The following is a 19,355-nucleotide window of genomic DNA, read 5'->3' on the forward strand; positions in this document are numbered from 1 at the left end:
AAGGTAATGATGTACAAATGATTGCTTTTGTACAATTAAAAGTAGTAGATCATCTTCACAATCCCTGGTGACATTAAAGTTACAAAGCCGGAGACCAACATTTCTATGCTTATTTCCCGACTTAAAATACCCTTTTGTTTTTATTCAGTCAATAAGACCACTATACAAAGCATAAAGATCACTAAATCACAGTAATGTTTTGTTTATGTTGCACGCCATTCCGAAAATGCACCATTGGCAGTCAGCCATGATGAATTTATTCCACAAACTAAAATCTCCAATAATAGTGGTCTTATAATAATAAAGTTCTTAGTATTGTGATCCAGCACTGATACTGTTCACTCTTAAAAAATAAAGGTTCTTTATGGGAATCTGTGGTTCAAATGCACAAAAGTTTCTTTTTAGTGACAAAAGGTTTCTCAGGTTATTAAAATGTTCTAATGTTCTTCATACTAAGAAAATAATGGTACTGTGAATAATTGTTCACTGAAAAGCTCTTTTGAGAACCAAAAATGGTTCTTAGATTAAGAACCACAGTTGTATGGCATAACTAAAAACTAAACTAACTAAAAAAAAAAAAAAAAAAAAACTGAAATGAAAATGAAAATGAAAATATATAAATAAATGTTACTTATAGAAATAAATAATATAAGTCAATACAGGGCCATCCATAAGGTGATGCAACTAGGCCCTATGCCAGTTTGGGACAGCCCTGAGAGTATATAAATAATAATACAATATCATAGTTATTTTGAGACAGCATTTTATACATTATAATAAACAAATTATGTGAAAACCTAATTCATACAAAATTTAATCAAAATATTTCAACACTTTCTTGGGAAAACTTATTTGCTTAAATTAAATTTGATCATTATTTAGCACAATGTTTATTCAAAATTTAGTAAAATAAAAGAACTAAATACGCAATAAAATTAAATATATTTGACAAATAAATTCTGGAAACATTTGCTCAAAATTCACTCAGAAATATTTAAAAATTCAAAATGTGCATTACTCATTGCTAATGATCTCTGTACACATTGGAACGTACACAATTTGGCAAAGTGAGCATGGTTTTGGCCAATACTGTTAACCTCAAAATAGTCAAATATCTGCTGCCTCCATAAATTGACCCACTTTATGTTAGATAAAAGACTACTGATATGACTGCCATGACATGTACAGTACAACATTTTATTTAGTCTTACCTTTTTATATTACTAATTTCTTTATGAAAGAACGTTTTTAATTAGTAATGAAGATGCCTTCAAGAACACTGAGAAAAAAAAAATCCTACTAAAACATATCAAGACATCACAGCAGAGCACAAACTGTAGTGAACTGTGTGGGATTCTAACCAATCAGCTTTGGGTTGACCAATCCAGTGCCAAATCATTTCCTGCCTGAAAAGCTGCCTTGTTCTGTAGTCAGGAGAGAGAGTGAGAGAGAGAGAGAGAGAGAGAGAGAGAGAGAGAGAGAGAGAGAGAGAGAAACAGAGAGCCGTGTTTGATTTCACTTTCACTTTTCAGAGCTGACTCACCCGGGCGTGAAACATACGGACAAACACACAAAAATATACACAGAAATACAAAAAAAACAACAACAAAACACACCCAGCATGGCTTTCACATACCCTGAAGTACGGAGGGACGACAGTAAGGTCAGTGGTACTTTTACTTGGGGTTTTGCACATCTAGTCTTTCATTCATTTGCTTGCACTTCCTGTTTCTTTAAGACACATGGAATGCACAAACAAATAGCGCAGACTAAAAAGACTTACTGGAAGACTTCTGCCATGTTTCATGAGATTGGAGGTGTTTAGGGGTGTCTGTGTTGATATCTAGTGGTTATGTGTCAGAAGTTGCATATGGTACAGCAGCTGATTACATTATGGTTTCCATGTAGCGTGGGTTTGCCTCGAGGCCTGGTTTAACAGATACGCAACTGCCTGGAAACCGAATGTGTTTTGTTTCTATTTTCTCCCTGTGCAGACATGCCTGCTGCTCCTAACTTTGGTGTTTTGTTACAAAGGTGGATGATTATCATGGAGTAAAGATCTCAGATCCTTACCACTGGCTGGAGGACCCTGACAGTGAGGAGTCTAAGGTGACCCACACATGTGACCCCCTTTTCTATCACAATGGACTTTTTTTTAAGCATTGATGGGGTTTTCATTAGTACAGGGATAGGATGGCAGAGGAGTTACAGAAAATGATGGGGAAAAAGAGGGAGGGCTGGTATTGGGAAACAACCAGAGATGATTTAAACGTGGCTCACCCTCAGAATATTGTAAATTGTGCACTTCTCACCAGGCAACCTCTCAAAGGCTTCCGTTACGCTTTGACTAAAATGATTACTCCTTAACCTTACCATAAAAGATAACTTCAGGCATTTTTTCTGATGAAACAGGATGGTGACAGATATTATGTACATGAAATAAGACTCAAGCCCTATTAGGATGGTAATTGTTTCACATGGAGACGTCTGTAAAAATAAACTTTGACACTACTCATGTGGTCAGTCACATGATTGTCAGCTATAAACAATATCTTTTATTGCTTGGGAAATTTATAAATTCATATTTAATTTAATAAAAGTAAACTATATCCTATTTACAGTATTACTGAATTGTACTGTATTATTTGATTACTTAAATATCGCATTTAAAACCAAGAAAACTGACATGATATAGTTTAAATGGTTTCAAAACGACGGATGGCATTTTACAAATGTGGAAATTAGCAAACTAATGTGAAATTTACATAAGGGAACCATTTGACCTGGCTACTTGTTTGGCTAGTAAAATAATTAGCTGTGGAAGCCCTGTATATAATTAATATATATTTTTAATTATTGCATACCAAAATAATGGCCCATTTCAAAAGTTTACATTATTTTGTTTTGACTGTTTTCTTCGTCTTAACAGCTCACGCTCACTGTAGTGGAGAGGTGATGTAACATTCTTGTTAACAATTTCCAGCATTTCATTAATAAAAATGTTCACATTAAAAATGCACAACAGTTACCATATGGTGCTTTGCATTGTTTTAAAAAAATCCCTTCTAGTAAATGCCACAGAGGTGTGGATTCAGGCGATAATTATATTAACACACGACATTACCTTGGTATATGTAAAAAAGAAAATAAAAACGCTTGGAATTTTACACGGATGGAGGGAGAAAACACCAACATTCTGTAGTAAGACAGCAATAAAATCACCAACTAGCCCCTGTAAATATTAAATTGACCTTACGTCTCCATGAGAAACAATTACCATTCCAAAAGTGGTTTCATCGCTTTATGAAGCTGCTTGATCACTGTTGCACTGTTGGCATTTGGTCAACAAAACTTCATTTAAAGATGTCCAAAATGGTTACTCTGTCTCTTTAAAGGTGCACACATTTTTTCTCCAGTACATGCACATTCATGGGTGCTGCCATGTTGACATCGCATGACTAGCTCATGCAACTGATTACTAATGACACAGTCACTCATTCAATTTCCAGCATAAACCACCAATAATCTACCAAAATATAATTAAAACTGAATCTATGAATGTCCATTGTAGATGTATATTATAATACATAGAAAAACAGCCAGGTTTGTTTACTACCTTCATGCATCCAGACCAACAGTTGTCAATATAGAGCCCAACAACACTGGTACTACTGTACTGTATTAGGACAAATAAGACAGCTAAATGTAAGCAAAATGTATTTCCCATATTCCAACAGAGCCAATTTATAGTATACTTAATTATTCAATGCTGTTAATAAAATGAGATTTAATCCCCAATCAGATTTTTCTCAATACACAGTACAATCAATTTACAAATTCTGTGTTACAAATGCAAATCACATTCAAATAGTCCACAATCTCAGACCAACATTAATGTTAAGGATTTATTCCTATTCTAAGTCCACTTCAAACAATGTTGCAATAACAATGCTGTTAGGACCAATTAGATTAACAACCATTTAATACTAGAACTACATTCTGTATCACTTTTGGCAGCTGCTATTTGCACTAAGTGTAAATAGCATATTTTCTTAGTGATAGATGCTATTTACACTAACTGCAAATAGCTATAGATTCTATTTACATTATGTTAAAATTTTACTACTTATTGCAAATAGTGGCAATTATCTGCACCTCAGTGTTGTAGTACATTGTTAAACAGTATACAATATTGAGCATAAATTGTAATTTTAATTCAAATGAATGCCACCTTATTGGAACAATAAAATCCTCCCTACAACTATCATAACCCTACCCGATACTTTATTTTCAACTTTTTGATTATATTGTTCATTTTCATTTAAAATAAATGAGTTTCTGATGTGATTTGAAACAGGAGAAAAAAAGTTTGCCAAAAGGCAGATTCTAACCCAAGTCGATCGCGTCAAAATAAATACGTCATACGTTTTACCATCTGCATCACTAGAACTGACGATTATCAGTTGTCTTTCGTAGAGTTGGTTTTTTTTAGTTAATGAAAAGCTAATAAATAATGAAATCTTAAAATTTTTTAATGAACCTAAATAAATAATCAAACAAATCAAAACACCTGCTAAAACAATATTTAATGAAAAAAAAAAAGATATATATGTTTTGGCCATGTGACCATTAACTGACATCAGAGAACTATGAACATGCAAATGTTTTGTTATCTCAAATTGACATTTAAGTAAATAATGGGGTTTGTCTGACAATGAAAGTCCTTGCAAAATCCTTTCACTGTGGTTCTGATGTCCCACGGACATCATCTAACAGGCTGACTGACAAGAAAGTTACAAGCTTTCATGCTCTAAAGCGTCTATCTCTTTCTTATCATTTACGATGTATTTTTAGGCTTACCCCGTTTTGTTTCCTGGGTTCCACCCATGGCCCACATTACCGGAACAAAGAAATGTGTAGAAAAATTTACATATAAACAAGTTCTCTGTGTGCATGACAACGACCATTTTAACAGTCTCTCGCCCTGCAGATGTTTGTTGAAGAGCAGAATAAGTTGACCATGCCATTCCTGGAGCAATGTGCGGTCAAAGAACAGTTTCACCAGCGCCTCACAGAGCTCTACAACTACCCCAAATATAGCTGTCCTTACAAGAGAGGAAAGAGGTAGAGAACAGACCAACAGACAGCACCAAACACAGCACAGGACCACCGCACAGAACACAAACGTTTCACACTAGCAAGCATTTTTCACATTCAAAATAAATAAATACATAACATGTCACCTTGTTTAATGCATATACCGTCATATACTTAAATAAATTAATACAATTAAACAATATTCTATTATAGGTATTTCTATTTCCATAATGAGGGTCTGCAGAACCAGGATGTGCTCTATGTGCAGGACTCTTTAAACAGTCCCGCTTCTGTGTTTTTTGACCCAAACACTCTCTCAGAGGACGGAACTGTGGCTCTCAAAAGTGAGTCTGATTGGTTGGTTGATTCAAAATATATTTACACCCACCTGTAAAGTTTTTACTGTACACCAACGTCCTTGTTTTTCCTTTTCACTCTCTCCTGGCCTCTTCTCCTTTATCCTTTCTTTACATGTCCTGACACGTTTCATTCCTGTTTAAAAAGAGACAAGATATCCATAGACAGACCACAAAAAATATATAAACATAAATTTGGGGCTTAATGATAATAAATAAGTGCATAATAACAACACAATTATAACTACTTAAAATTAAAGAATGTTAGAACATTATCGATGAAAGACTTTTAAAACATTATATACTGTACGAATGGATTCTATACATAAAAAATAATAATGAGTACATAATGAGTGTGAATGAGTACATAAAAGCTGCACATGAATACAATAAAATTATACTAATTAAAATGATATTGAAAATACTATATACAGTATGCGTTATATATAAAAGTGGTACATATCTGAGGTAAGATTTTAGGGATTTCTATTTCTGGAGCTCTTGAGATGCAATGAAGTTTAAAGAAATGTATTAAACACACACAGACACATGTTTGTATATGCAGTTTACGGGGACTCTCCATAGGCATAATGGTTTTTATACTGTACAAAGCAAATATTATACTGTACAAAATGTATTTTCTGTCCCCTTACCCTATCTCTACCCCTAAACCTACCTATCACAGAAAAAAACTTACATTTTTAGATAAAAAACAAACAAAACAAAAAACAACAGGTAGTGTCCTCAAAATCCATGCTCCTGTTGTAATACCTATGTCATTACACACATTTGTGCCCTCATAAACCATACAAACCTGCAGAAAAACACATCACAGTCTGACTGTATATCTCTTGAGTTATGCATTTTTCTACTTTCTAATTTAATTGTGTAATTTAACAGTAGCTTTCTGGCTATGTAGGCTTTTCTATGCAAATGTTTTTAAACAAGATTATTTGCATAAATTGGAAACCAGACTACTTTCCCTTTTCATTCTTTTCCTGGAGTGGCTGTTATAATAGTTTTTTGATGTCTTTGTTGAACAGGTTTGGAGATCAGCTTTAGCCCTGAGGGACTGTGTGTCCTTCAGTAAAATACACAGCTGGAATTCTTTAAGTTATGTATATCCGCACTGCCTAAAGGCAGATTGATATATGACTCGCTTTTATGAAACTGCACATTCACATAGGCGACAATTGGTTTTCCTTTAATTATTGCCTGTAAATGTAATGCTGATAAACTTTTGACAGCTGACGAATACCCGCGGCTTTATTACTGTTAACCCGACAGCACATCTGCCAAGAATCCTTCACATCACTGTATTTTACAGCTTTGTCCTTCCTTGTGTTTTGTCTTTCATCACTTTGTTCTCTTTCTATCTGACTTTTTCTGTTTTTTTTACACACCCTCTATCAAACAGCTCTCTGTTTTGTGTTGATATTTGCGATTGAGAGAGCATTAGCTTCAGTCACACCATTGAAGTTAACAATTCTGCACTTAAATTAGCAAATCTGGATTTCATCACAGCTTGTTGAACATTTTCATGTCTGTTTGCTTCTTGTTGATGTACAGTGGGTCGCCTGTCAGAAGAATGTGAGTATTTTGCATATGGCCTGAGCAGCGCAGGCTCTGATTGGGTGACTGTACACTTCCTGAAGGCTGATGAACTCACCAAACTGCCAGACGTTCTGGAGAGGGTGAAGTTCAGCTGCTTGGCATGGACCCATGATGCCAAAGGCATCTTCTACAACTGCTACCCTCGACAGGACGGCAAAGCTGATGGTATGTGCACATCAACTGCAAATTACACTACTTTCCTTCCTCGCTGACATAACTTAAGCTATTTAGCCATACAGTCATTGCCTTAAGAAGTCTGTATTCGGTCTGCTTCCAGTGTGATATAGGCAAACCGCCCTGTAAAATAGGTTCTGAATGATAATTCTTGTTGACTTTCAGTGATTTACTTGTGTTATTTCCTTTCTAGGCACAGAGACCACAACAAACCTAAACCAGAAGCTTTACTACCATGTTATTGGAACAAGCCAATCAGAAGACATCCTTGTGGCAGAATTTCCTTACAACCCAAAATGGCACAGTAGCCTTGCTGTAAGAGAACACCAAATTTATACAAAACCCACTTTATGGGAAGATAACCTTATGCAACTTACTCTTATGATTCACACAATGTGATGAAACATTTGTAAAGAATTTGACAAAATTACCTAGCCTAAAATTAATTGTTCTCCTTTTTTGTATGTGGTTCTATTTTTCTTACACAATCTTCCACCGTTTCTCCTTTTCTCCTCGTCTGTCCAGGTCTCTGATGATGGCAGGTATGCAGTGCTGTCCATCACCGAGGGTTGTGAGCCAGTCAACCGTCTGTGGTACTGCGACCTGCAGCAGCTGCCCAATGGCATCACAGGTATGTGTGGCAAACTACAATGAAATTAATAATAATAAAAAAAACTTAATTAAAACACATCGGAAGGACTTATAAATATTATAAATGTATGTAAGAGGGGGTCTGTAAGATGTTTTTGAAATAAGTCTTTCTTGTTCAGCAAGGCTGCACAGTAATATTACCAATAATAAAAGCAGTAATAATGTGTAATATTATTGCAATGATAAAAAAACATTTTCTTTTTAAATATATTTTAAAATGTAATTTATTCTTGTGATCAAAGCTGCGTTTTCAGCATCATTACTCCTTTCTTCTGTCACATGATCCTTCAGAAATAATTCTAATATACTGATTCAGTGCTGAAGAAATATTTCTTATTATTATCAATCATGAAAACAGTTGTGCTGCCTAATATTGTTGTGTAAGCCATTACACTTTTTTTTTTAAGATTTTTTTTTTTTGACGAATAGAAGTAAATTTATTTGAAATAGAAATGTTTTGTAACAATGCAGGTCTTAACTGTCACTTTCGATCAATTCAATGCATACTTGCTGAATAAAAGCATTCATTTCATAGTAATGTTATTCAAGGTTTGCTGCCGTGGGTGAAGCTGGTTGACACATTTGAAGCGCAGTACACATACATCACCAACGAAGGCACCGTCTTCACATTACGCACCAATCTGGATGCTCCTCGTTACCGCCTCATCACCATAGACCTGCAGAAACCAGAGCAGACACACTGGAAAACCCTCATCCCCCAACACGAGAAAGACGTTCTTGGTAAGAGAACATTATACTCTTCTTGTCAACAAAAGAAAAGTTTCTCTGTGGTTTTCCACCAAATATAACAACTCTATGGTTTAAGTCTGAAAGCAAAGGGGAAAAAACAACAACTATAAGTATTAGTACTGCAATTGTACTGTTCTCATAAATAATAAAAACAACAATAAATAATAATTACAATTGTTATTATGATGAAATACTTTACTGATTTGTTTAATTTTATAATTTGATCAAATAATACTGCTACTAAATAATTATTATATTTAATATTTATTGTTATATTAAATAATAACAACAACGACAATTGCGAAAACACGTATTTCGCCAAATTGTACTGCCTGTTTTTTTTTTTTTTTAATGAAATAATGCACATACATAATGGCTGGTATAAAATATTTATGGCCAGTCAGTCTTCTCAAGTCACCAGCCGCTGGCAGGTGTGGCAAAATGTTAGATTGAGACACTGGACACACACTTTAAACAAATGCAAAAACATTTATTACTCCAGAAAAACTGTTTTTACAGTTAAAACACATAAAATTACCTTATATATAGCTGAAACTACCAAACGAAACCACTGCCAGGAAACACACACATTTGTGTAACTGGACCTTTGTCTCATAGCTACAGAGACAACTAGCCCTGGTTACCCCTCCATTTTCCCTGTAGAATGTTTCAGTTTAAACGTTTTGGAAACAGAGTTTCATATTTTCTTGGTATTCACAGTAGTCAACATCTGTGGGTGAAACTATCACAAGCCTCCACACACACACACACACACACACACACACACACACACACACACACACACACACACACACACACACACACACACACACACACACACACACACACACACACACACACACACACACACACACACACACACACACACTTCCTCTTCCCCCACACTATCATTAACTCATTTCCAATAAAAACAACGAGAACTGCAGCCTGATGGTGTTTATATCTTGTCTGCAGGCTTCGTGGAGTGTGTGAACCAGCGCCATCTGCTGGTGAATTATGTGCATGATGTGAAAGACATCTTACAGCTGTACGAGCTGCTGTCAGGGAAACTGATCAGAGACCTGCCGCTAGATGTGGGCACTGTAGTCGGCCTCAGCTGCAAGAAGAAGCACCCTGACTTCTTCTACAAGTTCACTTCATTTACTACACCAGGTAAACACACTTAAATCATCAAATCATGCGTGACATTTATGCCAAAAGACACTACATAACCTCAAGTAAAAGGACACCCCAGTATGTGCATTTGCTTTGGCAGTAAAAAGGAGATCACATAGATTTCCAAACCATGAACTGTGTTTTTATTCTTCGTATCTAAGGCATAATCTACCACTGTGACCTGAGTCAACCCGACCCAGAGCCCACGATCTTCAGGCAGGTGGAAGTAAAGGGCATCAACCCGAGTGACTACCAGACAACTCAGGTCAGGCTACAGTCTGTCTTGAAGTAACAAATGAATCACAGGCCACAGGAAGTTTCAGTATTACAACTACATGTGTACACTAATGATAAAAATAAATATGGAATAATTAATTTTTTTTTAATGCTGTTGAAAAGAAGTCTCTTATAGTTCATTACTCCAGTCTTCAGAGTCACATTATCCTTCAGAAATCATTTTAATATGCTGATGTGGTGCTTTGAAAACATTTGTATTATTATTGTCAGCGTTGAAAACAGTTTTACCTTGCTTCATATAATATTTAATATTATATCTAATATTTTTGTGGAAATTTTCTATTAATAAAAAAATGTGTTTATGACAAAAATATTAGATGTTTACAAAATGGATGATAATAAGAATAGGAATGACTGCTAAAAATTAAATGACATTTTAAAGATATATTCAAATAGAAAACAGAATTCTTTTAAATTGAATTAATTTCACAATATTAAAGTCTTTACTGAAATTTTTACTAAATGTATGGCGTCACGGTGAGAATAAGACAAATATTATTTAAAAAAAGGCAATTATTCCAAATTAGTTTTGACTGTAATAATACACCTTAAGTGTTGTGTTTTTCATTCATAACAGGTGTTTTACCCCAGTAAAGATGGCACAAAGATCCCAATGTTCCTGGTACATGCACGTGGCATAGAAAGAGATGGCTCTCATCCAATATTTCTGTATGGTTATGGAGGATTTGAGAACTCAATTCAGCCATATTACAAGTTAGTATAAACTCTCTGTTTGTGTTTGACTAATTATCGGTATATGGAATTGGATGGAAAAGGAAGAGAGTATGTGAAATATGAATATCCATAACTATTAACCAATTATTTATCTATGTGCAGTACTGCATACCTGCTCTTTATTAGACACCTGGGTGGGATCCTGGCTGTAGCTAACATCAGAGGAGGAGGAGAGTACGGCCAAACTTGGCACAAAGGTATCCTCACTTCACTCACGCTCAGATGTGTTTCCTTTTGAAAAATAAATGAAGAATGAATTCAGAGCAACTCTAATTAGTCAACATTTTTAACACTACTCCAACTTGAAAAGTGGTAAAGAAGGCCTGGTCCGAAACTCACAGAAGGTCGCTGACTACTTTGCATAAAAGTGAAGTTAATGCCGGTGAAGTATCTGTTTGAGTCACTAGTCTGACGATCACTGCCCACAGGATTATGTTTCAAAAGCAAAGTTTCTTTATAGGGCTGAGATAGAAACTAATTGTTTGGAACCAAAAAGACTAATAGTTCATTTAGCTAATTTAGTTTCATGACCCCTCTTTAGTATCCATCCCGTCTGTTTTTAACACTAAACTAACACAAATATTTGAACAAACTGACAGTCATGTTATGCATTAAAGAAGTGAAACCAGCATACTGTTAACCTGTTTAATCCAGTATTGTAACTTATTTGTATCATTTGAATTTTTTAATTTAGTGCAAAATCTTGTCATTGCAATATTTTAGTGCAGCTTTCACTAACAACTGCAATTGGATTTAATATGTATACCTAAATTCACTGTTATCCCACCGGTCACAATTGTGACCAACAATATTTTTACTTATTCTGTGACAACACTCAGTAATTGTGAATTCATATATTAATAATAGACACCTTAAGGATAATGTGGACCAAAAATCTTTGTCATATCTTTATGTTAACTTCACTAGGCTTTTGTTTTGGAGCTTTGATGCAGTCATCATCTTCTCATGGTGTAAACAGGAATTAAATTGCTATCGTATTTTGCACTACAAACTGCACATTTTGTGCAACTCCTTCATTTTTTCCATATTTGCAGGAAATGCACTTAAACATCAGTCAGTAAGATATTTAGAGCTTTATAAATGAAAATCTTCTTTATAGTCACAGTTGTTACTGGTATTAATAATAATAATAATAATAATAATAATGTTTTCTAGTTCTTGTATAATTATTGTACTTGCAGTTGTTATGAATAAATCATTATTATTATTATTATTATTATCATAACTTACCATGCCACAGGACCATACAACTGAATTGCAACAACAAAAAATTGCTGTTGTTTTTGTTGTTTTCTGAAAACTTTCAGAAAAAATGGTGACCAGTTACAGTACCTAAACCTTTTAGCGAGTGGTTATTTTGTATATATTTAGAAACATGCTGCTTTTATACATGATACATGTGGTTATAATAAATGTGGAAATAATAGTGACTTCATTTTAGTCCAAAGATCCAATAAACTTTTTTCTTACATCATTTCCCTCCCTTAAAAATGGAAAGCTCAATTGTTACAGTAGTTTAACCACATGCAAATATTGCAAACCTTTTCTGTTTTAAGTTTAAAGGTAATGCAAGTACTGTACTTGGCAACATATAAAAAATTCTGCAACATGAAATATTATTTGAATAATTCAATATCTTTTTTTTTTTTTTTTTTACATATTGCCAAATGACTCATGTGTACCCCTTACATTCATATGTGACATAGAGTCATTTCTCTATGGCTGTATCTCACATAAACACGTAGTATATAGGATAAATTTAATAAAAACCAAATGACCCAATACCTCTTCCCCCTTGACTTCAGTACAAGTGGCACAGTTTACCTCACTCCCTCTACCATGTGTTGCTTCAAACTGTAAGTTTTTAAGAAGATTTCTGATTTCAGCTGGCACTCTTGGGAACAAGCAGAACTGCTTTGATGACTTCCAGTGTGCTGCCGAGTACCTGATACAGGAGGGATACACCACAGCCAGCCAGATCGCCATCAACGGAGCTTCCAACGGCGGCCTGCTTGTGGGTGAGTTTCTTGGCGAGCGGTCTGAGGAAGTCAGACAGACATGATCACTTCCAGCTAATGAAGAACACAACCAGTAAGACTCGACAGTCTTAGCACACATACGCCTACGCACATGGTAAAATTAGGGTGGTGCTGTAATGGAAACTTATGGACGTGCAGCTGTGTGGCTCTAATGATGTGCACAATGTATGCCGTTACTCACAGCTAGCTCATCTGTTGAGTAAACATGACATTGGCATTCACACATGGAGCTTTCTCACATAAGTCGCACACACACCAGCATCTGCGAGAGGCGAAGAAGCACTCGCTCCTCAGTCAAAGACTTTGTCACTCTCATTAAACAGAACGTTTAGTAGGAGATGCAGTCGTTAGACAGGCGGCACTCGCCCGCTGCCAGTGCAAATACAGTTTCAATATCTGTCTTATTCATAGGAGAGACAGGATTGAGTCACTGTAGTCATTGAGTATATGCAGGATTGTGCAGAATTCATGTGCGGTTGATTGTGGGAGGCACATGGAATTTGTTTAAATATTTTTTACAGATTTTTCTTAGAACTGAACACGTCATTCAAAAGGTTCTACACATTTACAGCCTGCTGTGTCCATTCAGCAAAGATGATTTTATTTCTGCTTTAAAGTACAACTGTGAATACTATATCTATACCTAAAATGGAGGAAGAAATATTTATGAAATTTGAACAATCATATATTTTTTATGTACAGTATATATGTATGAATGTTCTTACAGTCAAACCAAAAATCATTCAAACACCAAATATAATTTTTGATAGATTTTTTTTTTTCAGAAAAAAATATAGAAAATATAGAAAAATGATACATGATTAAATTTTCTCAATTTTCACCTTAAGTATGCAAAACATAGAAAGATAGAAAGAAAATGAACAAATTAATAATAATAATAATATGATTAAAAATAATATTTTTTTCTATAACAAAAAACTAAACACCTTGGCATTCAGGGCATTCACGAATATCATAGTTGTATTCAGCTCAGCTTACCCTTAAATATAATACATTTCCCCCTGAAATTCTGAGCCAAAAAATCAGTAGACTCCATCTGCACCTGGTTGTGGGTTACTAGTGTGTGGATGTGTGGGTGTGAGGTAACAATCAGAACAAGATAAAGGTGTGTAGGCGGTGCACCGGTTTGAAAACTTTGGCGGTGAATAAATTACTAAGCATTTGAAAAAAAAGCTTCTTTATGCTGAATGTGCCAGCTAGGTTAGTATCCCTGTGTTTAGTCACAGTTGCCTTTAATGGTGGGATGTGTTCAAATCGGGCTGTTCTATCTGAGTAATCCAAAGCATTTTTAGGCCCACTCATTTAAGTACAGGTGTGTGAGTCAGTGCGTCTGGTAAATGTAGACTGTGTATGGCCATTGTATTCAATGGGAGAAGAGTGATCTGTGTGTTTGTTTTTTCAGGGGCATGTGTAAACCAACGGCCCGAGCTGTTCGGCTGTGCAGTAGCTGAGGTTGGGGTCATGGACATGCTCAAGTTCCACAAATTCACCATCGGTCACGCCTGGACCACTGACTATGGCTGTGCTGATGATCCCGAACAGTTCAAATGGCTCATCAAGTAGGGATTCCTGTTTTCTACTGGTCAAAGTTTGCAATAATTAACATTATTATTATTTTTAATAGAAGCCTCTTATGCTCACCAAGGCTGCATTTATTTGATCTAATTTTCAGCAGAAATATTATTTTATGAAATATTATTACAATTTAAAATACAATACATTTTTTTCAGCCATTTCTTTAGTCTTCAGTGTCACACGATACTTCAGAAATCATTCTAATATGCTGATTTGGTACTCAATTATTATTAGTGCTTAATAGTTATTATTATCATAAATGTTGAAAAATGTTTGTTTTTGCAGTATACTTTTATGCAACTGTGATATTTTTTTGTCTGGGTTTCTTTGATGAATGAAAGTTTAAAGGACAACATTTAAAATATTAAGCTTTTAAATCTATCCTCAACATACCATATAGAACACAATAAGATCAACATTGATAATAATAAGAAATAGTTCTTTAGCACCAAATCGGCATACTAGAATGATTTTTGAAGGATCATGTGTCTTTGAAGACTTGAGTAATGGCTGGTGAAAAAACAGCTTTGCCATCACAGGAATAAAATACATTTTAAAATGCAGTCGAATAGAAACCAGCTCTGGAATTGTAACAATATTTCACTATTTCTGTTTTTAGTGTTTTTATTTGATCAAACAAATGCAGCCTTGGTGAAACTTCAAGAACATAAACATTTACCTTTTCCTCCACAGGTACTCTCCTCTCCATAACCTTCCTCAGACCCCTCGAGATGGGACCCCTTACCCTGCGATGCTACTGCTGACGGCTGATCACGATGACCGTGTGGTTCCCCTGCACACTCTGAAGTACGTGGCCACTCTCCAGCATGGCGTGGGCCGCAGCCCCGGGCAAACCCAGCCGTTGCTGGTCAGAGTGGACACACGCAGTGGACATGGAGCCGGGAAACCCACCGCTAAAGCCATCCTGGAGGACACACACATCTTCTCCTTTATTGCTCAGACACTGAACCTCAGCTGGAGGGAATGAGAGAGAAAGAGAGAGATGCAGTAAACAGAATTATCAATTTAAGGAAAAGAGCACAAATAAACTAGTGATTTTTTAAAGATATTTGGCTGTCTTTATGCATGGACTGAGAGAAGAGAAGGGCATTTGGGGAGTAAGTAAATGGAGATATAAAACATGGAAGCTACTTAACTGATTTTTTTTGTAGCAACTTGATTTTTAGTTTTGTTTTAGCACAGCAATGATCATTAAAGCATGTTTTTTCAATCAAAATAAATAACTGATTGATTTTCTGATACAGCTGTTCGATGTTGTGCAATGCTTCAAATATACACTAAGGGGCAGTAAAGGACTACAACAACCCCTCCACTGCACATACAGGCCAAGGACTGTAACTGGCCGGCCTCCTTAAGACAGATAAGCATTGTTTAAACATTTACTATTGTAAAACTGCTGTAATCACAACTGTAGTGACAATTTGTGGCAGAAATCACAAATTAATCATTTTTTAGGATACTTTTAGCAATTAGGATACTTAATTTTGTCTTAAAATGAGCTTGATGCCTATCGATTAAAAGTAATTGCAGAAATAGCTCAGTAAAGTGAAGTTATCTATGACCTCAGTAATTACTGCAGGAAATACCACAGACAGTTGAAGCTGTAGTCTGTCATTAGCAGAGCTGACCTGAGATCAGTTCAGATTTGTCCCTCTGGATCTGCTGTTTATAGTGGAAATAAATAAAAAAAATGCTGGAGAGAAAATACAGGGGAATGCAGAAAACACTTCACATTGCATTGTTCATATTGTACATTAACATAATTACAATAGCGATAACAGTGTCTAATTATAGACTGTTCCATAACATAATTACACACTAAGTGCGTGTTATTCAGTACTAGTGCACAGTGCTTTTGTAACTACACTGGATAGGCTACTTGGATACTGTAGAGTAAAGCCTGACCTAGTTGGAGACCCGAAATGAGGACATGAAAAGAAATCGAAAATCAAAAGCGGGAACTACTTGTGTTCAACTGTGGTCACAGAAAGTTTAATCTGGGCTTGGCCAAAACCTGAGAATTAATCAGATGAAGCGTGACGGGCTTTCAACGGAGCGGTGAACCTGAACTGTGCACCCCAGACGTGATGATTCAAAGACTCGACGAACTAAAAGCTGAAGAGTCGAGATCCTTCTGAAGACTTCGAAGTTGAGTGAGCGTTTTTTTTTCTCTTTCCTATATGCCTATGCATAACAGCAGCATTGCGAGTGTTATGCCGCTTTTACACAACAGTTTAATGAGCAAGAAATGTTAATGTAAAAAAAAAACTTACATTTTAGAATACCAATAGAATAGCTTTTGTCTACTTTCAATCGACGTCACAGGAGAAGTACCTGCGCCAATCGATTCAATGATTCAAATACTCATTCATAAACTTTGAATTATAGAAGACACTTGCAAGGTTTTTTTAACAGTAAATTGTAGGTAAATATCCACTTTATCCAGCGCTTTTTTTGTTTTCTGTCTAATAAAATATCCATTATTTCGGTGTGAGAAACCACTACAAACGATTCAGTGGGTGAGTGAACTGTCCTAATATTGCAGACCTTTCTGCAAACCCGTTTGACCGAGAAAGAGTGTTTCATTTGCGAATCTGTCATCACTGTTGTGATTCTAAACGGCTGATTAAAAGACAAACAAACATGAAACATGTTATTACATCTAATAGTTTATCAAGAATAATTTATTCGGGATCATGCACCAGTAAAGGGTCTAGATGCCCCTGAGGAGCATATTTACTATTTTTGACACAAGTGGAAATATGGAGTATTCTATAAGCTAATTCAGAAATGTTGTTCATGAACCAGTCTTTTGAAATTTTTGATGATCAAATTGATTTGATTACAACTAAAGACCAAAACCTACACCTATACTGGTGTATCGATTTAACAGTGAAAAAGCCACTTATACACACACACACACACACACACACACACACACACACACACACACACACACACACACACACACACACACACACACAGTAGGCCTATATATAATTTGTATGTGTATAGACTACATAAATACACACAAGTACATATCTGTTTACTTCAACCAAGCACGTCAATCAAAAATTAATGTATAATAATGATTGGTTTTTAGCGTTTTAGCCTTCTAGAGCATTTAATCATTGTTCACTTTAAAGTCACTAAAAGCCCAGCAGGAATTCCAGAACACACTGTTCATCTTCTCCTTTCATGTGGCCCTCCTCAGAACAGGAGCTCACTGTTTGTCACTTAAATACACTCATGCAGCTTTGACGTCTCTATCCTCAGTGAATGAACTGAACTCAGTTTATAGAGTAGTGTTTGGACCTCAAGATGCGAAATACTCCCGGAGAGAGGCTAGATCAAGCCCCACTCCACTTTGTTCACACATGCTCCCGATCCGGATTAATTTCACAAATCCGATTTGAGGCCTGGCACTCTTACTACTCGGATCAAACTTTTGTATTTGGAAACTTTCCCCTTCACACCGGCTTAGAGATGGACCCTTCTTGCTTCTTACTGAAGAGTCTTTTAATCTGAACACAAAAAACATGTAAACACTCCCCTGCACACACACACACTTGTGCCTTGCTTTCTCACTGCTGGGAGTTGAAGTATTAGCAGGTGTATTTTCTTCCACACAATTCATTTCTTCCTCTTTGCACTTTTAGTTCTTCCCCATTATTACCTCCGAGGGATTTTTTCTTAGTACTAAGGTACATGAAAGGAGAGAAACCCTTCGAGTTATTGCAGATATAAATGAGTACTTGGATCCATTAAAGCTCCTAGACATCTTTAAACCTCTCGGAATGAATGACAACTTAATATCTAACGAAGGAATCAGGATTAGATATTGTATATAAAACAGTGGGAAAGACATAACAACGTGAAATTTTTATAAATATTCTGGTGTAATTTCATCCTGTCACTCATAAAAATTATCTAGCTGGAAAGAATATCATTTATTAAAAAGAAACCTTTAGATAAAAATACAGAACAAAGAACACCTTTTTGCTTCCCGCTGTTTTTCCGGGGGTTGAAAGCTGACGGAAAACGCTTGATTGCCGTGCCTCGACATTGATTACACATGATTAAAATAGACTCCATGTGTGTATGAATTCAGGCAGGTATGCTGGAAGCCAGGAGACTGCGAGCAAACACAATAAAGTCTAGGGTACCTGTATTGTATTTTTTTAATAACATGTTTCAATATTGCAACAGCCTTCTGTTTTTCTAACAGGTAAAAATGAAAAATTCCAACCGAAAAGAGAAAAATAAAACAAAAAAAGGACTTGATTCGCCTAATTCAAACAATGAGTCATTTCAACACAGTGAGAGGATCTCATTCAACACATTATTATTCAAACAAATTATAAAAATAGATTGCATTTTCAAATACATATTTACAGTATCAAACAGAGATCAGAATGATACACTTAATGCGAAGGGGGAATTGAGTTTTTTTCTGTAAAGGGCTGTTAAACATTACAGTGCAGCATGTCTCTGTCCTTTAGATTTTGAAGTGATTATTAATTTGGGTTATGCCACGTTCAGATATGGTATGGCTGCAATAATGACGAATGTGTATCTCTGTATGTGTGTAATTGTAAAAAAGAAGAGAGTGAAAATTACGCTCTTATTGTTAAATTCCAAAAAGCTTTAATTGTTTATATCCTAAAAATCAATTACAACCTAATATGAGGGGGAAAAAAATCCAGACATTTGTTTTGTACTAAATGTATTCGTGGGAAAATCCAGATCCAAACACTTTGTTACGGTCTTTGTTAATGAAATTTGCACCAACCTGTTTCTATGATCAAACTGTAAATTAAGATTTTAC

General features: G+C 35.5%; 1 protein-coding gene across 1 annotated transcript; it reads left to right on the forward strand.

The window, feature by feature from the left end:
* The first annotated feature begins 1,484 nt into the window (after positions 1-1,484).
* Positions 1,485-15,571, forward strand: LOC132145287 (prolyl endopeptidase-like). Its single transcript, XM_059556178.1, has 15 exons — positions 1,485-1,663; positions 2,035-2,109; positions 4,991-5,124; positions 5,311-5,441; positions 7,023-7,232; positions 7,435-7,556; positions 7,767-7,872; positions 8,442-8,633; positions 9,618-9,815; positions 9,980-10,083; positions 10,693-10,829; positions 10,953-11,047; positions 12,758-12,889; positions 14,334-14,490; positions 15,200-15,571. The coding sequence occupies exons 1-15, from the start codon at positions 1,622-1,624 to the stop codon at positions 15,492-15,494; spliced, it is 2,130 nt and encodes a 709-aa protein (XP_059412161.1). The 5' UTR covers positions 1,485-1,621; the 3' UTR covers positions 15,495-15,571.
* Positions 15,572-19,355: the final 3,784 nt, after the last annotated feature.

The sequence above is a fragment of the Carassius carassius genome, chromosome 8 (genome assembly GCF_963082965.1).
Source record: "Carassius carassius chromosome 8, fCarCar2.1, whole genome shotgun sequence".
Lineage (NCBI taxonomy): Eukaryota > Metazoa > Chordata > Actinopteri > Cypriniformes > Cyprinidae > Carassius > Carassius carassius.

Bases quoted from the DNA above. Each gene is read 5' to 3' on its own strand.
- LOC132145287 (XM_059556178.1), top strand. From the start codon at position 1,622: ATGGCTTTCACATACCCTGAAGTACGGAGGGACGACAGTAAG. The intron at 5,442-7,022 runs GTGAGTCTGATT...GTTGATGTACAG, and splicing joins CGGAACTGTGGCTCTCAAAA to TGGGTCGCCTGTCAGAAGAA. The intron at 12,890-14,333 runs GTGAGTTTCTTG...TTGTTTTTTCAG, and splicing joins CAACGGCGGCCTGCTTGTGG to GGGCATGTGTAAACCAACGG.